Consider the following 17,008-nt stretch of genomic DNA (forward strand, 5'->3'; position numbering starts at 1 on the left):
ATCACATCTCTGTCCTCACATTCCTGAACTTCCGGAACTAACAGTGTACTCTCAAGTCAACTGCTTCCTTTCCCCACATAACTTCTTCTTTCCTTTGCATCCACAATCTAGTTTTCTCTTCCACATATTGTTCTCTCATAAGTCAGCAATGATTTCCTAATGGCCAAGTCCAGTGGTCCCTTCTCACTTCGCTCTCTCTGTGACTTCACTGTAGCTCACGATTCCTCTGAGCACTTATGTTGCTGTGTTCTTGGCTTCTATGGTAATGTGTTCTTCATCCCTCCTTCCTCCCCCTCTTCCTCCTCCACACACTTCTCTCTCTTTTTTTTTTTTTAATTAATTTATTTATTTATTTATTTTTGGCGTGTTGGGTCTTTGTTTCTGTGCGAGGGCTTTTTCTAGTTGCGGCGAGCGGGGGCCACTCTTCATCGCGTTGTGCGGGCCTCTCACTCTCGCGGCCTCTCTTATTGCGGAGCACAGGCTCCAGACGCACAGGCTCAGTAGTTGTGGCTCACGGGCCTAGTTGCTCCGCGGCATGTGGGATCTTCCCAGACCAGGGCTCGAACCCGTGTCCCCTTCATTGGCAGGCAGATTCTCAACCACGAGGGAAGCCCCCCACACACTTCTCTTTTACTCCTCTAGCTATGAGAAGTACTTCCCAAGGATGACTCCTCTGTGTCTTTTCTCTCTCACACTTAGACAGACAATCCAACTCTATACCTTTAGCTATTACCTTTATGCAGATATCTTCTAAATAATCACCAGTCTGAGTTGTAAGATCACATTTTCAAGTGTCTCTTGAATATCATTCTTTACCTGAATATCCCACTGCACCTTAAACTTAGCATAGCAAAAAGCAAATATATCTTCCCCCTAAAACCAGTCTCTCCTACGCTTTATTTCTGCCATTCTTAACTATTCTACTATAGAAGAGCAGCACCTTGTTCCTGGCCATCCAGTTCTAATTGGCAATCCAATTCAGAATTGTCTTTGCCTCTGCCTCCACCTCCTCTCTTTGCTTCTCACATCCAGTTGGACACAGTTCTGAGTTTATTCTTCCCAATATCCCACATGCTCATTCCCTCTTTTCCTTTCCCATACCACCATCCCAGAGGGGGACCTCAACTTCTCATTGGAAGTATTGGAGAAGCTTCCTAAGTGGTTTATTTGCTTCTGTCTCCCCTCACCTTCCCCAGATTGTCCTGCACAAACAGCCAGAACATTCCCCATAAAACTGGCTCAGAACTGGTCTCTACCCTGTTTAGAATCCCGTAAAGTCTCAGTATTATGTGTAGAATAAAGACTAAATTTGTCAGTCTGGCATTTAAAGCTAACTTCCCAATCTTATCCCCCATTACTTTCCTGAAAATACCCAATGTTCCAATTAAATAGTGCCACTTGCCCTCCCTGTTTGGCTTTGATTCTTTCTAACACCCACAGTACCTTTATTCACACCTCCTTGCTGTTCAGTACTCTTCACTTGTGTCTGCCCATCCAGATGGTGAGTGCCCGCATCACAAAGCCTTTGGTGATGATGATGATGATGATATATTAGCTACTCTACAAACACATAATAGGTACCTGACATGTTACAAACATTATCTCATTTAGTTCTTCTAACTAATATTATCCCCATTTCACTGATAAGGAAATTAAGGTTTAAAGAAGTTAGGTTACATCCCAAGGTCACATAAGCTCATAGGCGCCATAGTTAGAGCTCAAAACCAAAGCAGTCTGACTCTAAGGTTCACAGATTTAACCATTCTTTTCTACTACCTTTTCCTACATAGAGGTGATCTCTCCTTTTTGAGCTATAGTGTCACTTGATCTGAGCCTCTTGTATGATAAATATCACATAATATTTATTTTATTGTTCACATGTACACATCTTTTCTATAATGTTCATTCAGCAAACATTTATTGAACATTTATTTCTTGCCAGCCCCTTTACTAAGAATTGGAGACATAGAGAAGAATCAAACAGGAGTCATTTCCTCCAGGGAACTCAGTCTAATTGAGGGTGATAGACAATAAGTAAATCTGAATTTAGAATATAATACAGTATGATAATTTTAACATCAATATTTCCAAATGTTCTAAGAGTAGAGGTGGAGTGTTTAATTCTGCTGTCATAGAAGTGAAAAGATAAAGATATTATATTGTGTATCCTCTAGCTATAATCCTCTTTATTCATAACTGCCTTGGAATGACTCTGCATTGGTCAACAAGTAGAATTGGAAAAATGATGAGGCTCTATGTGTGTAATAGTATTATGTGTTTTTTTCACTTTACAATAGTGTTAAGCTTTTCCCCTTTTATTAATTTCACAGAAATAATAATAATAGCCAATATTTATTGAGCACCTGCTTATCATATTCCAGGCGGTCTTCTAAGTACTTTATATATGATAGTTCATTTAGTCTTTACAACAGCTTTTAAGGTAGGTATTACTAATATCCCTATTTTGTACATGAAGAAACTGAAGCACAGGTATTGAACCTGGGCCCTAAGTCAAACACCTGGTAAGTGGCAAAGCTGGGTGGTTTGGATCTAGGAGGCAATATCTTAACCACCTTGCTCTCCTGCCTCTCAATTCTACTTCTTTCATATTTAATAAAATAAGGCAGCAATATATATTCTTTTTTGATCCTCTCTCCCTCCTTTCTTTCTCATTTCCCTCTCCCTCATCCTCTCCCTCTTTCTGCAATTTGTTGACTATCTAATCTGTGTCCCAAAGTGTGTAGGGTGCTGGGAATATAAAGGCAAATAGGAAAAACAGCATACATAGAAAGTTAAGGGAACACAGAGGAGGGACATCTAACCAAGATGAAGAGATGAGGTCAAAGCAGTCTTACTGGAATAGGTGATCTCGAGCTTAATTTTGAGGGTGAATAGGAATTAACTACTATGATACAACCAGGCTCAGAGGAACAAACACAGGCTCCAGAGTCAGATCTAAGTTCATTCAAATCAGGTTCTGTGTGGCCAGGATCTTCCACCCTCAATTCCCTCATATATGGAATGGGTATTATAACACCTACCTTTCATGACTATTATGAGAATTAAGAATGATGACTATTGGAAAGAATCTGGCACATAGCAGACCTTACTGCTCTGGCTGTCATTATGGTTGTTCATAATCTCAATAACAATAAGTGAAATAGAACTGCTAAATAAAAAAGCTAAGCAAGGCATGAGAGTTATTTTACAGATAAGGAGATCCAGAGGGGGCCAATGTCACACAGGCCTAGTGGCAGCTGGAACCGGAATCCAGATCCTCTGAGAGTTCTATCATTTTCCTTTACCTGCCTGCTATTCCGAACTCTTCTGTCTACAAGTCAATCTACCTTATCTTCTGGTTTGATGAAGTATTTCCCAAACTTTCCAATTGTTACATTCTCTCTTCATGATTTTTGCCATATTCTTGTAATAACATCTTCTGTATTATTATTTACTTAATGTTTTCCTTCAAATAAACTTATTTTTCCTAAAAGTATTTAAAATGGAAATTTTATATCACCAATGTAAGTGGAAAACCAACAATATCACCTGTGAAATCACAGGTTTGTGGTATAACAAATTATAATTCTTCTAAGGTACATTAAAATAAATACTGAACTATTAAAGTAAAAGATGTTTCATCTGAAATTATCTGCACTGCCCCAAGTGGAATGAATGCATATCACATCTTGGGAAATGCTGGCCTATGTAATTAATCAGTGAATTCTTTTCATTTCACAGAATTTCTAGATCATGTCCAAATTATCCTAAAGCCAAACTGCCCTTTGCAGGAACTGTTTTATAATTCAAAAGGGACAGAGCAAAAGACTCGATTCATTCCCTGGCCTGCCACTGACCCAGTGTTATTCATATCAGCTACTCTCCACAGGGTCTCTATTTGAACGCTAACCTCTCCTATTTTTGCTCTTTATTCACTCCTTGGAGTTTTAGCTACTCTGGCATAGAATATGTACTAGAACCTAACATGATGCTTTAGTCTTATTAATTTGGAAACTTCAACTCCCTGCTTCCAGCAGATTCTATCCCCTGGGCTTGAAGTTTAGAGTTAGCATAACCTAGATGAGTCCCTGCCCAAAAGTGAACACTGCTGAAGAATTGCAGCCTTCCAAATGGTTCCGTGCCAGTGCTGAATGTTATATTATACGTTCATGTAAATGGTCGTCATCTGAACCAGTTGAGGTAGAGATGACTCTGGCTAGAACTCTGCCGCTAGGTGGACATAAAAGGCAATTGCACCATTCTCACCTGTCAACTAGGTCTTGAGCTTTGGTTCCAGCACTTTCCCTTGGAGGCAGCCTGCCTTGCTCCCTAATTCTCTGACACTCTCCGTTCCCCCTCCCTGCAAGTCCTTCTCTGGGTGAGTTCACATCGGGGATGTTTGCATACCAAACACTTAGCTAATTGATATTCTGTCACAATCTGTTCAACAAATGTTAGGCTTTCTTGTATTTTGGGTTTGTGCATGGTGTGTGTGTGTGTGTGTGTTTTAGTGACACTTTGGTTGTATTTTTAGCCAGAGAGAAGAGGAGGAGTTACTTTAGCAGGCAGAAAATGTATTGTCAGGTCTTTCTTCCCTGGAATTCTCCTAAGTGTCTGTGAGCACCTTTAACAGATGGAGCTCAGGATGTGATCAGATCTGATTTCATCAGCATATGTCCTGGGCAAGTTCAATGTGAGGATGAAGACTTCCTTTGTGCTTCTTTATGTTCTGTATTGTCACCCTTTATTGTTAGCATTCTCATCTCTTTTTAGGGAAGCCAGAGTTGCTCAGCTGTGATAGATACCTGTGTGGGAGTCATGTAGCAAAGTCTGATGTTCCACTGGAAGAAAAGAGGGTGCAGGTCTGCCCCAGCGCTTTGTAATGAGCCCTCCCCTCCCCGTCAGCAACAAGCACATCTATTCTTAAGTGTCAGAATGTTCTTGGTAATCAAGAGAGAAATTAAAACAAACCCAGACAGAACTGCCATCTTCAGAGATGCCAGCAATACCCAGAATTACCCATAATCCTTCTATCTGATGGGCTTGGTCTTCTTGATGAAAATAAAATAGGATGTTACATGTTATTACTGCCATAGCCTTCATTATTAAAATTGGATACTATGCTTCACTTCTCAGGAAACACTAATAGGAGCAATTATCACCCTGAAGAGTGTGTGGTGCAGCAGATAGAGCCTGGACTCCTGGATCAGAAGATAAGTAGGGTATCTATTTCCACAGAGCTGCTATTAACTTCTGTTTCTACCCAGTTCAGATGGGTGTACAATACTTTGTGCTCATGCAAAGAGACTGGACAGAATTATCAGGCAGAATTTAAATAACTTGGTCCATCCAACCAAGACAGATTTTCCTTTCTAGAAAATCCTACTCCTACCCTGATCTATGGAAAACTCCATTCCCATATCCTACTACCAAATATGATACCCACATGGATTCTGTCATCTCTCTGAGGAGGAATGAGTAGAATGAAACTTCACTAATCCAGTCAATTCAATTCCCCTTTAATGGGAATTAAATTAAGATCTCAATAAGACACAACAGTTCTGCTTTCTAGTCTTATATAGAAATTACGCCTTTAGCTCTAAATTCTAGTTATCTCTGACAGAGGAAGTGAACAATTGATCAAGTAATAGAGTTGCTACAGTATAGGGAGTAGGAGTGGAAAGAATAGATTGATGAGTAGGTGATACAATAAGTAATGGGCTTGAGACTTTCTACTAAGTCAGACAGCCATGCTTGACTGGGCAGGAGAGCTATTTGTTTTGTAAATTACTTGCAAACTGGTAATTGTACTTTATGAAGTTAAGTGAACCTGGGACACAGTAAACACTAAATTTCATAGAATTTCACTGCTGGAAGAAATCTTTAATGTCATCTAGTCAAATTTCCCAAGAGATGTCTGAAAGCCCTGTGTGGACTCAATTTACTAGAAAATGTTTCTGATTTCAAAAATTTTATTAAAGAAAACCCCACAGAGGGACTTCCCTGGTGGTGCAGTGGTTAAGAATCCACCTGCCAATGCAGGGGAACACAGGTTCTTCCTGGTCCGGGAAGATCCCACGTGCCACGGAGCAACTAAGCCCGCGAGCCACAACTATTGAGCCTGCGTACCACAACGCTCCTAGAGCCCGTGCTCTGCAGCAAGAGAAGCTCGCGCACCACAACGAAGAGTAGCCCCCGCTTGCCTCAACTAGAGAAAGCCTATGTGCAGCAACGAAGACCCAACGCAGCCAAAAATAAATAAATAAATAGTTTAAAACCCACAGAAATTTTTACAAGTAACCCCATATGTTATAGTTCTGATTATTACTTCACAACCCTGGGAAAGTCACTTCATTTTTGTGGGCCTTTGCTCAAAACATGACCTTGGGCAAGTCACTTCACCTCTCTGGATATTAGTTTCCTTATCTACAAATAACCCCAGCTCTGTCTTGCCTGCCCCTCAGGGTGGATAACAGGCTCAAGAAGATGATAAAAGTGGAAGGTTTTGGTAACCACAGGGTATGCTGTACTTTCTAAAACATAAGAAGTGTTGCTACCAGCTCCTACATTCCCCTCCAGCGACATCCCCATGCTAAGCAAGAGTAGCAATGTTTCATCCCTCTCCATTCTATTAAGATGTTTCTCCCCCTTGCCCATAATTCTCCCCCATAGAATTACCCACAGATGGGTCCCTACAGGAACATTCTCCAAGGGGTCTTGTGTTTTTTTCCTGAAAGACAAGGAATGGGCTTGTGCGAGTCGCAAAGTCTGAGGGAATGAGCTGCACGCATACAGGGAGGCTTTCAGTGGGAGCAGCTGCAGGCCTTTTGCTTTTCTGCACATCCTCAGCTACCAGTGCCACTTGGCCCTAGGCCTCTATCAGCAAGGGTGAACCCTAAGGAGCACGGCAGCTCCACACAGAGGACCCTCATAGCAGAACCTCATTATGGCACAGATTATTGTTCATTCTAACAGGCATTTAGTAAGTGTTTGTTGTGAGTCAGGTCCTGTGCTTGCCACAGTGGGTAAGAGATGAGTCAGATGTGCTGCCTGCCCTTGAGACCTCACAGTTTAGTGGGAGAAACAGACTCATGAGTGTCATATACAGACTGGGTTATGACCAAAGCCCACACAGCATTTAGGCACAATTGACGGATCACTTAAGTCTGTCTGAGGGCTCAGGCTGGGCTTCTCAGAAGAGATAAGATTTAAATGTTACCTTAACAAGGGTGTAGAAATTCTCCAGGGGGATTAAAGGTGGTGGGGGATGCATTTCAGACAGAGGGAGGTGCGAGTATACAAAGGCACAGGGATGTGAAAAGGCATCTTGGTTCTGGGCACAGTAACAAAGAAGCTGGAATGTGTGCTACACACCAGGGAATGGAAAGACCTGAAACCAGAGAGGTAGCTGGGGGCCCAAGGAGAGGCTTTTATGATGTCATGGGGAGCCACTGAGGGGTTTTAGGGAGGAGAATGCCATAATCAGATAATGTTCTTAGAGCATTTAGGTGACAATATGGGGGCTGGGTGGGAAAGGAGAGAGAAGATAAATTCACTGAGGGTATTAAAGGAAAGGACAGATTCTAGAGAGATCTAGAAGGTAGAAATGACAGATCTTATTATGAGAAATTCTAAGAGCTCCAGCACAGAAAATTGAAAGAGAAAGACAGCAGACTGAAAATTTAGTGAGGGTCCACAGGTAAGATGACAAGATATCTTGTATCAAGCAAATCACACCCTGACTTCCATTTCTTGATGGCCTGGCCGAGATGGCCTATGTAATGTTTATGGACAGGAGGTCAAAAGCTTTTATTACAAATTATTTTTACAGCTACAGAGGTGGATTCAGCAGATCTGGCTGGCTAGGCCAGTGTTTCCCTCCTTTCCCTCCTGCCCCAAAGCTAATTTCTTTGTCAAGGAGGATGCCTTCCCCAGATGGAAAAAGGCCACATTTTGGTTGAGGATTGACAAATAGCTATGCCAGGATCTCCATACTAAGTCCTATCTAGATCCACACATTACCACAAAGAACTGCATAGCTCAGAATGCTTGGCTGCCTATAGCATACCGTCACAGACCACACATGTGGCGAATTCCCAGAAGAATTGATATATGAGCTGGGTCTTGAAGAAAGCAAAGGAAAAATAAGCACATTAAAATGATATCCTACCTGGTTTGGCCCTTTTTTAGAAGTACACCTAGAATGTTCTAGAGCAGAGCTGTCCAATAGAACTTTCCACAATGATGGGAATGTTCTTCTGTATGATCCAATATGGTAGCCACTAGTCACATGTGACAATGGAACACTGTAAATGTGGCTAATGTGACGGAGGAACTGATTTTTTTTTAATGTTATTTTAAAATTTATTTATTTATTTATTTATTTATTTATTTATTTATTTATTTATTTATTTTTGGCTGCGTTGGGTCTCTGTTGCTCTGTGCAGGCTTTCTCTAGTTTCGGAGAGCGGTGGCTACTCTTCATTGCGGTGCACGGGCTTCTCATTGCGGTGGCTTCTCTTGTTGCAGAGCACGGGCTGTAGGTGCGCGGGCTTCAGTAGTTGTGGCGCACAGGCTTAGTTGCTCTGCAGCATGTGGGATCTTCCCAGACCAAGGCTCGAGCCCATGTCCCCTGCATTGGCAGGCGGATTCTTAACCACTGCGCCACCAGGGAAGTCCCAGGAACTGATTTTTTAATTTAATTTTTATGAATTTAAATTAAAATAGCCACCTGTAGCTAGTGGCTACCATGTTGAACAGCACAGCTCTGAAGCCCACTTAGCAAGCCTAGATTCTGTTTCCCATGCTTATTCTTTTCTTCGTTCTCCACACCTGTCTCTGTTCTCTTCTGCCTAGTCCCTCCAGGTTGATATACTAATTAACTATCTTCTAGCTTCCAACATTGGTCCTATTTCCTGGTTATTGATTTCCTCTCTCTCTCATCACAGCAGACCCTGGACTATCTTCCATTTGACTCATACCTTAATACCTCCCCAACCTGTGCTGGAGTGTGGGCCTAGAGGAAGTAACTTCAAAGAACCTGTCCTGCCACGTTGGGCTCTCCACCAGGCCTTATCCTCTCCCTCCCTTCTTTTCCTCAGTTTCTTTTCTAGGCCACTTTAACCAGCTAGTTAGTAACCTGGAATATTCTTTGGTGTTTTCCCTCCCTGACAGCTTGAGTTAGAGGATGGAACAGTTGGAGGATGGAGGTGTGTGTATTGGGGCTGGGAAGGGAGGGTTATAACTGGTTGAACAAATACTTTGATTTGAGGTCTCTGGAAATAGGTGAAGGACTCCATCCTGAGGCCTTTTCTGTCAGGCTTTTTTTTTTTTTTTTGGTCAGGCTTTTTTAACTTTGATTTATATACAGATAGCAATATTGATAGATTGACTACACCTGTGGATGGAAAGGATAGATTCAGGATACAAAAAAGGGTCTTGATAGGCCAAACCATTGGGCCAAATTTAACAGGATGCAATGTAATGGTGACAAATCTCAGATCCTGCTAATTGCCTAAGTACCAATATATGGCTTAGAAGACTTGGTAGTTTTAGCTAATTAGGAATCAGTAATGGATAACGAGAAAGGCAATATCCTCTTGGAAAGCACTAATAGAATCATATCCAACATGAGAATTCACATCCAGCAGAGACCTGCTCATTTCCACCCTGACCAGACCACACGTTGGTCACTGTTTCAGATTCTGAGCACCTCACTCTTTTTTTAAAGGGTGAACATTGACAAGCTGAATGACCACAGTGGTAAAGGGACTGGTAACCTGTCCTATAAGGACCTGGGACAATTGAGCCTTACAAGAGCAGACCATGGGGACAAGGTCACTGTCCTAAATCTCTAAAGGGCAGTCACAGAACGGAAAGCAGACATGCTTTACGTGGCTCCAGAGGGCAGAGCAAAAACAAACAAGTGAAAGATAGAAAGAAATTAAAAAAAAAAAAAAAAAACGAGCATAAACTCTAGCAGATTTCAGCCCAGTACGAGGAAAATGTTTCCAGTTGTCAGAGCTGTGATTTGGGCAGTTTAACCTGCAGAGGCAGAGTTTGGTAGAGACCCTGGAAAAACGATGTTAAACATGCCCCAAAGCCAGTCTGCTCAAATATTGATTGTCTCCGCAGCGATGGATAGCTAATTCAAAATGTGTAGGCCCCATACGTGCTGACCCCATTTAGCTTCCAGGTTCTATATTAAGTGTTAACTCCTCATTCTAGCTCACATTCTCATTAAATAACCTGGGCTCCTTGTATGTGGGAAACCGGTTTCGAGCACAGAACCTCTAGCACCAAGCAGAATGGCAACATAATTTTAGCTCCTGAGCAAATGGGTCTCACAATAGTGTGAGTTCAGTGTGCGCATTAACATTTGAATATGCTGTATAATAAGCGTGCTGATTACTCTGAGAAGAATACTTGAAGAATAAAATAAGCTGTGATCATCAGAGGAAAAAGGGGCTAGCAATTTATGGCATGGCTGCTGATTGATATTCAAAAGTACATGACAGCTCTCATCACAGGTAAAAGATAATTACTGTGATTATAAAATGTAATGACAGTGCCAGGAAGTGATCAGAATTTTACTGGAAACCAGTTTGTGGTATAGTTTCTTACCACATTCAGATTTATAACTTATAAAAATGTGTCCCCATTTGGTTGGTTGGTTCCTCCGAGCAGTTTGAATGTGAATCCATTGTAATCTCAACTTTGCAGGAAGTGGCCGACCGAGTTTTCACGGGAAATGAGAAGCTGAGGTGTGGAGGCCCCAGGTTGGACGTGGGGACATGACAATCACCTTGTGCTGGGAGAGAAGCTGTAATGGGGAGCTGGCTGGTGCCCCACACCTTGGATGACCTGGACCAGCAGTTCTCAAAGTCTGCTCTGCAGACCTCTGGGGGATCCTGATACTCTTCCAGGAGGTCCATAAGATCAAAATTATTTTCATAATAATATTAAGGTGTTACTTGGCTTTTTCATAGTATTGAAAGACTTCAAATTATATGACTCAACTTATATGAAATGTCCAAAATAGGCAAATCTATAGAGACAGAAGGCAGATAAGGAGTTGCCCAGGGTGAGGGGAGGCCAGAAGGTGGAGTGACTGCTTAATGGATACGGGGTTTCCCTCGGGGTGATGAAAATGTTCTGGAACTAAGTAGTGGTGGTGGTTTCATAACTAAATGCTACTGAATCGTATATTTTTAAATGGTTAAAATGGTGAACTTTATGTTATATAAATTTTACCACAGTAAAAAACAGTCCAAAAATAAATAAATAAATAAATAAATAAATAATTAAAAAGAAAAACAGTCATCTTTTGGAGTTCTGACTACCTGCTCTTTGCTGCAAATACTCCTATATATTCCGGCTCCTCCCTTACCTCTTCAGAGCAGTCTCTCAGAGCCATCTGAGAGGTTTCGTCCTAGGCTTTCATCCTCAGTTTTGTTAGCCAGATAAAACATAATTCTCAACTTTTAGGTTGTGCATTTTTTCAGTCAACATGACAAAAGAAAAATATGGCTAATAATATTAAGTAAATGAAAGAGATCCATTCTTATGTCTTGTTAAATGTTTCCATATAATTTTTCAGACCTCATAGCATGTTAGAGCTAGGAGAGACCTTGGTTACCTCCTCATGCAAGTTGGAAATAGGGCAGGGGAATTCCAAGGTGATCCTGTGGAAGAAATATGGATCAGGAGCTAAAGAGGAGAGATCAGGAGTAGGGAACAAAGTCTCCCAGGGGCGGATAGAATGCATAAGATAATAAAGAGAGAAAGGGTAGCTTAAGATGATTATCAACCAGCATTTAGGAAACCCCCTACCCAGAAGAAAGGCCAGAGGAAGGCAAGAGAACTAGGAGATGGGAGAGTCCCAGAGCAGGGCAAGATGCCCCAGGGCATGCATTATCAACCGGGGATACACAGGGTTTCAAATCAAAGAGCACTTCGAAGCTTCCCACAAAAACCAGTTGCAGTGTCTTGTCCCATCCCACCCTGACAGAGCTCCCCAGAGGCAACTACTGCCAACACTTTTAGCTATTTCTTCTGATGTTTAGCTCATATTTACAGACACATGCTCTGTTCTATGTCTTGGTTTTTCCACTTTAGACATTATCTATTGACTTCATATTATTAGAAGATTAGGATTTAGCTCTCTGCTACCACCTCTAAAAGCCAAGTGAGCACTAGTAAACTGGAAACCGAGTGACCCATCTTAAAGGGAGGCAGCTGCTATTCAGCGGGATATTGCCAGGGAATGTAGCTCTGCAATGCAGAATGTGTCAAAGTATGTTCATTTGTAAGTATTTAAAACACAACCAGAAAACTGACTTAACAATGAAGCTCACACTAAGAGTCCAGGTAATTTAAGCTTCAGGGCTGGTTTGATTCAGCAGAGCACCAGTGTTATCAAAGCTGACCTTGATGTGAGATGGCTAAGGACAAGTCCCAGAGCTCCTTGCCCATATCCAGAGAGATACAGGTCAATTCTGGAAGCCTCTTTCTCAGGAGTCCTAGCAAATCTCTATTAATCTGGATTGAGTCTTATGCCTGTAGGAGATACTATGGGGCTCGGCCCAGGTCCCCTCTTCAGGGGGAACACATCCATCCCTCAGCTGCTGGGAATAGTCTTGCTCTCAGCCTTAGGAAACCACTTCCCCCAAGGTCTTACACCCCCTTCCAGGGTGCAGCCTGAGGCCTGTGACTGGCTGATGTGGGAATACAAATGTCTGGCCTCCTTACTTCAGTTTGGGACAACTCTGAAGGGCCATCCCCATTCCTGAGTTCCTGGGATCAGCTGAGGCTTTGGTTGTAACTACATTGCACCTACTTTGCTGGTCGGCTTCTCTCCACCCCGACCCTTGTCTTCTTCAGGTCCCCATAGGTGTGTGTCCTAAGGACACTCCTCAGTAAGCCTTCTGCATGCAGCTCCCCATCTCGGATTCTGTTTCCAAGGATCCCAGTCTTGAAACAGTGCTTGTTTCTGAATCAACAAAGGTGACAAAAACGTAGGGCTATGCTGATGAATTAGGACTAGTTTGCATGCCCTGTTCTAGAACCAGGGGTGGGATCAGCCTCTCCCAACAGCACATCGGCTGAGCCAGAGCGGATAGGGACTGGAACAAAGCTTTGAATTGTTTACTAAAAAGGGAAGAATCATATTGGGGAGGCAGCTGCACAGATCTTTTGATCTTTCCAGAAAAGTCAGAAACAGTTTATGTAAACAAACAAACAAACAAAAAACTCATGATGTTTTAATGTTGAAAACTAATTGAGATATTTTTAAACACTATTAAGAGCCAACAGGACATGGTCTAATACTGGCCTGCATTTCAGCAGTTTGCAACCTTGGCCAGAGAGAACATAGGTGTAGTTTGTAGCCCCAGACAGCTAAGCTGGCACTAATAGTGATCATGAAGTCAAGATTTCAGCTCAACCTAAGGAACAGTTTCCTAATGATTTGAGCAAGATGAAAACGGAATGAAGCACCTCAGGAGGAGATGAGTTCCTTGGCACCAAAGGCCATTGTTTGAGTCTTGTTAGAATTTGAACTATATGATCTTTGAGTTCCTATTCATTGAATAGGAACTTTATCCATATAAAGTGGATATCCATATAAAGTGGATCCACTTTATCCATATAAAGTGGATATAACTTTATCCATATAAAGTGCCGTGTATACATAAAATACCACTGATACACCCTTTGGCTAATGTCAGTAGCAAACAGCAATGGGATTGCACCAATGGTTCTACTGAAACACACTTCAATTTTCTTTTCTGGAAAACACACTCCACTTGACTCATTGCTTCTGGATACTTCAGTATCAAAGGAAATAAAAGGTGAAAAGAGAAGCACGTGATTCTTTGCCCTGCTCCTGTCTTAGATACAAAAATGTCACCAGCAAATCCTTTACAGATATCACATTATGAGACCCTCTGTTGCTTAGAAGTTAGCATTATATTCTAGCAAGTCAGAGCTGGAAGCATCTCAAAAATCATGCAGTCTTACTCTTTCATTCAATAGAAGACACAGAGAAGAGGAGGAACCCACCTGAATGACACAGAAAAGCCAGGACCAGGATCCAGATCTCTTTACTCTTGGAGCAGAGTTCTCTCACTGCAACACAAAACCCACTTTTTGTCATTAAGGTGAAATAATTTGCTATTGTCAGCTATCCTGGAGTGATAGGACTTTTGGGCTAATGGACCTCAAGATTCTCACAGACAGGAGGTAGCCAGGCTCTGTCTTTTTCAGCAGTCTAGAATGCCTAATCATTTGTAGAGATAGCTTATTTGATTCTGTTTAGGATTTTATTTTTAAAAGGTAATATGCTGACATGGTTAAAAAAAAAAAAAAGGTGTTCACTAAAAGTTTCACTCCCACTTCTTCCCCCATCCCTCCTACTCCCTCCTACAGGTGATTTCTCTTATTAGTTTCTTGTGAACCATCATAAGAAATTTGAAGTCACTTCCCCTGATTCTCAAAACGATCTGATAGGGTGGGGATATTTACTCACCTTCATTTCACCTATGAGGAAACCGAGACTTAGGGAGCCTAAGCAAGTGAAAGAATGAAAAACTAACCAAGTCCAAACTCAGTGTTCTTTCCGCAATTTCACTATGCCTTTCAATAGCTCCGAGGTGTGTATAAAAGGCACAAGTGGGCATGGAAGGCAGGCTGAGCCACTGAATCAGAGCTCCTTAAACTTCCCAACAGGACAGAGCTTGCAGAGGGAGTGACTGGCCCAAGGTGAAAGAGAAGAGGGACCCACCAGGCAGATGTCCACCTGGAAATAGCATTTGTTTCATCCTGCCCCTTCATCCCATACACCTAATCTGTCACAAAGCCCTGTCAAGTTTTCCTGTGAAATATTTATCCCATCTGTTCCTCCCTTTCTCCTTTCACACCAAAAACTCTGGTGCAAACTTCAGTTACCTCACATTGGGTTATTGTCACAGGCTTTTAATTGGTCTCCTGGTGCACAAATAGCTTCAACCTAAATGAGCATGTATTACATCCAATTTCCATTTATAACATGATAATGATGCTGGTCCTTCATAAAGCCTAAATTTTAATCTTTCAACTCCACTCAGTGGAAACAACCTCATTAGTGTGTTAGTAAAAAGGGTCATGTAAAGAAGACTTGCTCCAGCTCAGAAACAAGGCTGGCCTTGAGAAAGAAGAGACTTGTCAAGAAAGTGAATAAATAAATAGCAATGTTATTCATACACTGGAATCGTACTCTTCAATAAAAAGAAACAAGCTACTGATGCATTCAACAACCCAGATGAATCTCAAAAATATGTTGAGGGAAAGAAGTCAGACACACGAGAGTACAGGTGTATGATTTCATTCATATGAAGTCCAAGAACGCGCAAAATCGTTTCTTGGGGATATAATTTAGAACAAGGGTTGCCTCTGATGGGGCACTGGAAGGGATACAGGGAGATGCGATACCAGTGCTTTCTATCTTGATTGAGGTGTTGGTTACACAGGTGAACACCTTTGTTAAAACTCACCAACTACATGCTTAACATCTGTGCATTTTACTGTAATTATTCCTCAATTTAAGAGAGAGAGAAAGAGAGAGTAGAAAAAGAGAGTGAGAGGGAGGCCGACCTGCTCAGCCTGCTCTAGAAAGAAGAACCCAGATATCCAAACACAGTGGCTTCTGAGTGGCCCCCTGCCCTCTCTCAACTTCTCTCTAAAACACATCAGAGGGGTGGGATAGGGAGGGTGGGAGGGAGACGCAAGAGGGAGGAGATATGGGGATATATGTATATGTATAGCTGATTCACTTTGTTATAAAGCAGAAACTAACACACCATTGTAAAGCAATTATACTCCAATAAAGATGTTAAAAAAATAATAATAAAACACATTTGAAGAAATCGGGAAATTAGGAATCTCCCAACACTGTACAAAATCTGACAGAAATGTAATGCCAGAGTCTTGGCAACATCTCTACCCTTATAAAGTGCATGTTGCAGCTGTATGAAGAAAATCCAACCCAATTTTGAGCCCCTATCACGCCCACCTCCACTCCAGGAGCAGAGTGCCCCAGAAAAGGCGGGAAGGCCCTTGGCCCCTCCCACACCGTCTGTCCTCTGTGCTCTGGGGACCTCCAGCCCTTTCGGAATAGATCCCAGGCAGGCAGAACACCTTTTCCCAGCATCCACACCCACTGTCAGAAGCCAGCTCTGCCAGCTTGCAAGCTTTTTAATTTAAATGTCATTTGTTTCAGAGTAATACAAGGAGAGAGTTGGTGTGGGTTTTTTTTTTTTTAACATCTTTATTGGAGAAGGAGAGAGTTTTAAACGCAAAAAAGACTACTACAGGGCTTGTTACCAAAACAGCATTCTCCTGCCTGGCCCCTCCCACTTTCCTCCCTCTTCTCCAGAGACAGCAACTTCAATTCTTTTAGCTGTCGTCTCTGGTGTTTGCCTTCTTTTATGTAAATAATGTGGTTATATTACATCCAATGTTTTTTGAACATTAACTATTGACTTCCTACTATGAAAAATAAGAATTTAGCTCTCAGATCCTCACTCCCACACAGCTATGACTTCCCACCTCCTTTCAGTGTTAGTTATTTATGTTATGTGACTACATAATGTTTACAGATGAGCCATATAACATATTGTAATTATATTTCTTGTACAACTTTTTATTTTTCCTGGAGTTAAGAATGACCTCTTTTTATTGTTTTCATTTCTCTGTCAAAGCTGCAAAGTCACCTCTCAATGTGGCTGCACAGGAGGTAATCTTCATGTTTATTTTCCAGCATACCTCCTGGAGCCCCTGTCCCCTGTTTCCATCTGTATTGGGTTGTCCTCGAGGCCCACTACAGCTACCCTTAAGGGAGGGTATTCTCCAGTAGCTTCCTGAGAAAGGGTGCGTGGAGGGTTAATATTTTGAGATCTTGAATGTCTGAAAATATTTTTATTCTACTCTCACTCTTGAATGACAGTTTGGCTGTGTGTTACGTTCTAAGAGG

At 41.8% G+C, this 17,008-nt stretch overlaps 1 protein-coding gene across 5 annotated transcripts in view; it reads right to left on the reverse strand.

Moving 5' to 3' along the window:
* The window catches only part of HEMGN (hemogen), a 43,381-nt gene that overhangs the window by 15,880 nt on the left and 10,493 nt on the right, over nucleotides 1-17,008 (reverse strand). Inside the window, exons 2-4 of one of the 5 annotated variants that reach the window (XM_057548168.1) lie at nucleotides 14,062-14,127; nucleotides 12,839-12,991; nucleotides 1,444-1,523 (exon numbers count right to left, since the gene is read on the reverse strand). Coding sequence is in view for 1 of the 5 variants with exons in the window: in XM_007197041.2 (XP_007197103.3) it covers nucleotides 14,062-14,127 (66 nt within the window). In the remaining 4 variants the exon portion in view is untranslated. Of the gene's footprint in view, nucleotides 1-1,443; nucleotides 1,561-12,838; nucleotides 12,992-14,061; nucleotides 14,128-17,008 lie in introns of those variants that run through there. The other 4 variants (XM_057548167.1, XM_028162540.2, XM_057548169.1 and 1 more) reach the window with 4 other exon arrangements.

The sequence above is a fragment of the Balaenoptera acutorostrata genome, chromosome 6 (genome assembly GCF_949987535.1).
Source record: "Balaenoptera acutorostrata chromosome 6, mBalAcu1.1, whole genome shotgun sequence".
Lineage (NCBI taxonomy): Eukaryota > Metazoa > Chordata > Mammalia > Artiodactyla > Balaenopteridae > Balaenoptera > Balaenoptera acutorostrata.